We start from the raw sequence: 2,937 nt of genomic DNA, 5'->3' as shown, positions 1-2,937 counted from the left end.
GAAGAAGAAGAAGAAGAAGAAGAAGAAGAAGAAGAAGAAGAAGAAGAGGAAGAAGAAGAAGAAGAAGAAGAAAACACCTTAAATGATAGTCCATACACCATTTGTGGAGTTGAAAAATTATGTATAAAGAGTTTTTTTTAAAAAAAAAAAAAAAAAGCTAAGAGATGCATAATCCCAGAAGATCAAAATTCTATGATCTGACCACACATAAATGGATGGTATTTTAAAGACACTTCAGAGGCAGGACAGCCTTCATGGGAAAGAGCAAGTGGAATGACATTGTTCAAATCTTTCTCCCAAGTGCATCGAGAGCACAGAAACTGTGGCTTTGTTTCCGCCCTTCTCCTGACCAAGTGAAATGGGTGAGACGGAACCTATAAACCAATACGCAACGAAGAAAACAAAGACGTGAAACTTTAAACACAGATCTGATCCTCATAACTGCCTTCCCATTTTCCAAGCACTGACTTTTTCAGATTCAATTCTAGCCAATAAGGCAGGGGACTTTCTCAGAGGCGCACGGCGGGTCCAAAAGCTATCCCGGTGACTTAAATTTGATGAAGTAGCCGCTTTCCCAGCGATTCCCAACTTAAAAGGAAAGCTTCCCCCAAAAGCTGCCTCTAAGAATTTGGTCAGCGCTTGCAGCCCCGCTTGGGAAGCGATGGGACAAGTAAGAGATTCATCATCAAAGTGAAATTCAGACCTATTCGGATGAACCTCCGCTCTACCCACCCCCTTCCCTAGCTCCTAATCTAAGGTCTGGACAGGTGGGAGGGGGCACATCTCTCTCAGGAAACAGATGCAACTGTTTCCTCCACCACCTCGTTCCCGGCCCCCACCCACCCCAAGCCACCAGGTACCACTGCCTACGCCCCCTCCCCCCCCCCCTTAGGAGAGGGATGGGATGGGCAGGATGGGGGGAGCCCACCGTGGGCGGGATGGAGGTGGGGAATGTTCTGAACTGCAACTCTCCTTACCACTGGAGCGCCTGACGATGTTCTCCAAAAATGTGTTCTGCGGCGCCACCAGCCCTCTCTTGCCCCCCGGCATCCTGGGTCTGGAGAGCAGCGGCCAGGATCCGCGGCGGGGGAGGGGGGGAAGCAGGAAGAAAAGGTGGAAGAAGAGGAGGAAAAGGTGGTGGAGATGAAGTCGAAAGAAAAGGGGGCGCGGCGGCGGCGGCGGGGTCCCCTGACTGTGTCTCCAGCCTGACCCGGATGAGCAGCTCTGGGGAGGAGGACCAGGCAGTTCATGGTAGTAACGCTCCCCCGGCCGCCGCTGCCCAGACTGTGGCGGTGCCGCACACGGGGCTGGGGAACTGCAGGCTCCGCCGGGCACAGTGCGCCTGCGCCGCCCCCGCTGTCGCTGTCCCGCCGGTGCTGAGGCTGAGGCTGCTGCTGAAGATGCTGCCGCGGAGGCAGGAGCCCCGACGCGGGCTCAGCATTTTTCCCCTCTGCCCCGCGCCCGAGCTCTGGGAAAGAGCGTGGAGGGACTCTACTTCTTTCTTCCCACCTCTAGCCCAAGCCAAGACCCCCTTCCTTATCTCTGCTCCCTCGGTCTCTTAGCCCATCCTTCTCACGCAGCTGCTTCACAGCTGCCCAGGGCAGCCTAACTTCTGCCGGGCTTTGCGAGCGCCTAGTGGCGGCTCCTTTCTCCAGAAGATCCAGACAAGTGTTCGCTGGCCGGTGTGGGCTGTTGTTGGCAGAGGCAGGCAATGTCAGGGGGAGGAGAGTCACATCTCAGCTTCTCCCGCCACCATCCCAAACCCCAGCAACTCCGGGGGCCGCTGGTCCTGGAGCTGAGGGTTCCTGCTCCAGCCCAGGCTCTGCGCCGAGTAGGAAGTGACTGGGTGGCGCTCCGGGACGCAGAGCAGCCACCTGACGCTGCTACCGCCCCCCTCCGGGCTCCGGCGCCTGAAGCCTCAACACGGGAGCTTTCTGCATCCTGAGAACCCCCACTATCTGGAGCAGGAGCCAGATGGAGTATGAGCGCAGAGCTGGCACCCCAATGGCGCTGCGCCCCAGGCTTGATTTGGCGCGGGGGGTTGGGGGGGCGCCTACACGGCCTCTGGAGAGCTTCCCCGGGGCTGCTGAGCGCAGGAGGAGAACAGGGAGCCCAATCCCCCCTACCAAACTTGCAGAAAAAGAGTTCAGCTGACGCTAGGAGTCCTGGGAGAGAGTGAAATTCAGACAAGAGCGAGAGCAACTGGCAGAGTGTATTTGGAAAAGTGGTACAAGCCGCCTTGAGAATGAAGCCGCGCAAGGCTGAGGAGAGGCCGCCCTCCTAGGCGTTCAGGAGGACTGGACTGGAGTGGGACTGTTAGAAGCAGTCCAAAAGCAGGGGACAGCCACACAGGAGGGAAATTTTCACAAGTACGAATGGGGCGGGAAGACCAAGAAAGAAAAGGAGATGCTCAAGCTGCAGCAGCCACTTCTTTCTTCAAAGGCATTGTTTTTGTTTTTTGGGTTTTGTTGTTGTTGTTGTTGTTTTGGTGGTGGGGGTTAGGTTTTTTGTTTTTTGTTTTTTGTCTCCAAACTGCAGCATCAACACCGGCTAAGAACTCCTGACCTGCAAATGTGGGGCGCTTTTCCCCAAGTGGAGGTGCTAAGACCTCTGAGGATGGAGTTTAACCATCTGTTGGTAACAAGCCCTCTGCCTAAATATGATACACAAGCCACAAGCTAAGAAGGGCAGGGCCTTTCCTTCAGGAAACCCCCCTGGGGGGGGGCGCTGTGGAGGCAGGAACAGAAAAGGCTCTGGAGCAGGGCACAAAGGGTAAAAAGGTTAGTTTCACTGGTGTATCTTCCTTGCTGGAGTCAGGCTATGCCAGGGGCAAGGTAATCTTTGTGGAAACCCCCGTCAAGATTCTTAAAACAGAGGGCAGGCTGAAAGTCAGGGCGCCATAACATCAACTCACTATCCATAGAGGCCAAATGACTT

The 2,937-nt window shown here is 55.1% G+C and overlaps 1 protein-coding gene across 1 annotated transcript in view; it reads right to left on the bottom strand.

Annotated features, from left to right (window-relative positions):
* Kcnh5 (potassium voltage-gated channel subfamily H member 5) overlaps positions 1 to 1,050 on the bottom strand; it is a 235,340-nt gene extending 234,290 nt beyond the window's left edge. The window contains exon 1 of the mRNA XM_055595313.1: positions 978 to 1,050. Coding sequence (XP_055451288.1) covers positions 978 to 1,050 — 73 coding nt within the window. The remainder of the gene's footprint in view (positions 1 to 977) is intronic.
* Between the last annotated feature and the right edge of the window lie 1,887 nt (positions 1,051 to 2,937).

This window comes from Psammomys obesus, unplaced genomic scaffold (assembly GCF_907164565.1).
Source record: "Psammomys obesus unplaced genomic scaffold, mPsaObe1.curated_primary_1811, whole genome shotgun sequence".
Lineage (NCBI taxonomy): Eukaryota > Metazoa > Chordata > Mammalia > Rodentia > Muridae > Psammomys > Psammomys obesus.
Note: the sequence above shows the minus strand (reverse complement) of the source record. Positions and strands in the feature narration are given on the sequence as shown.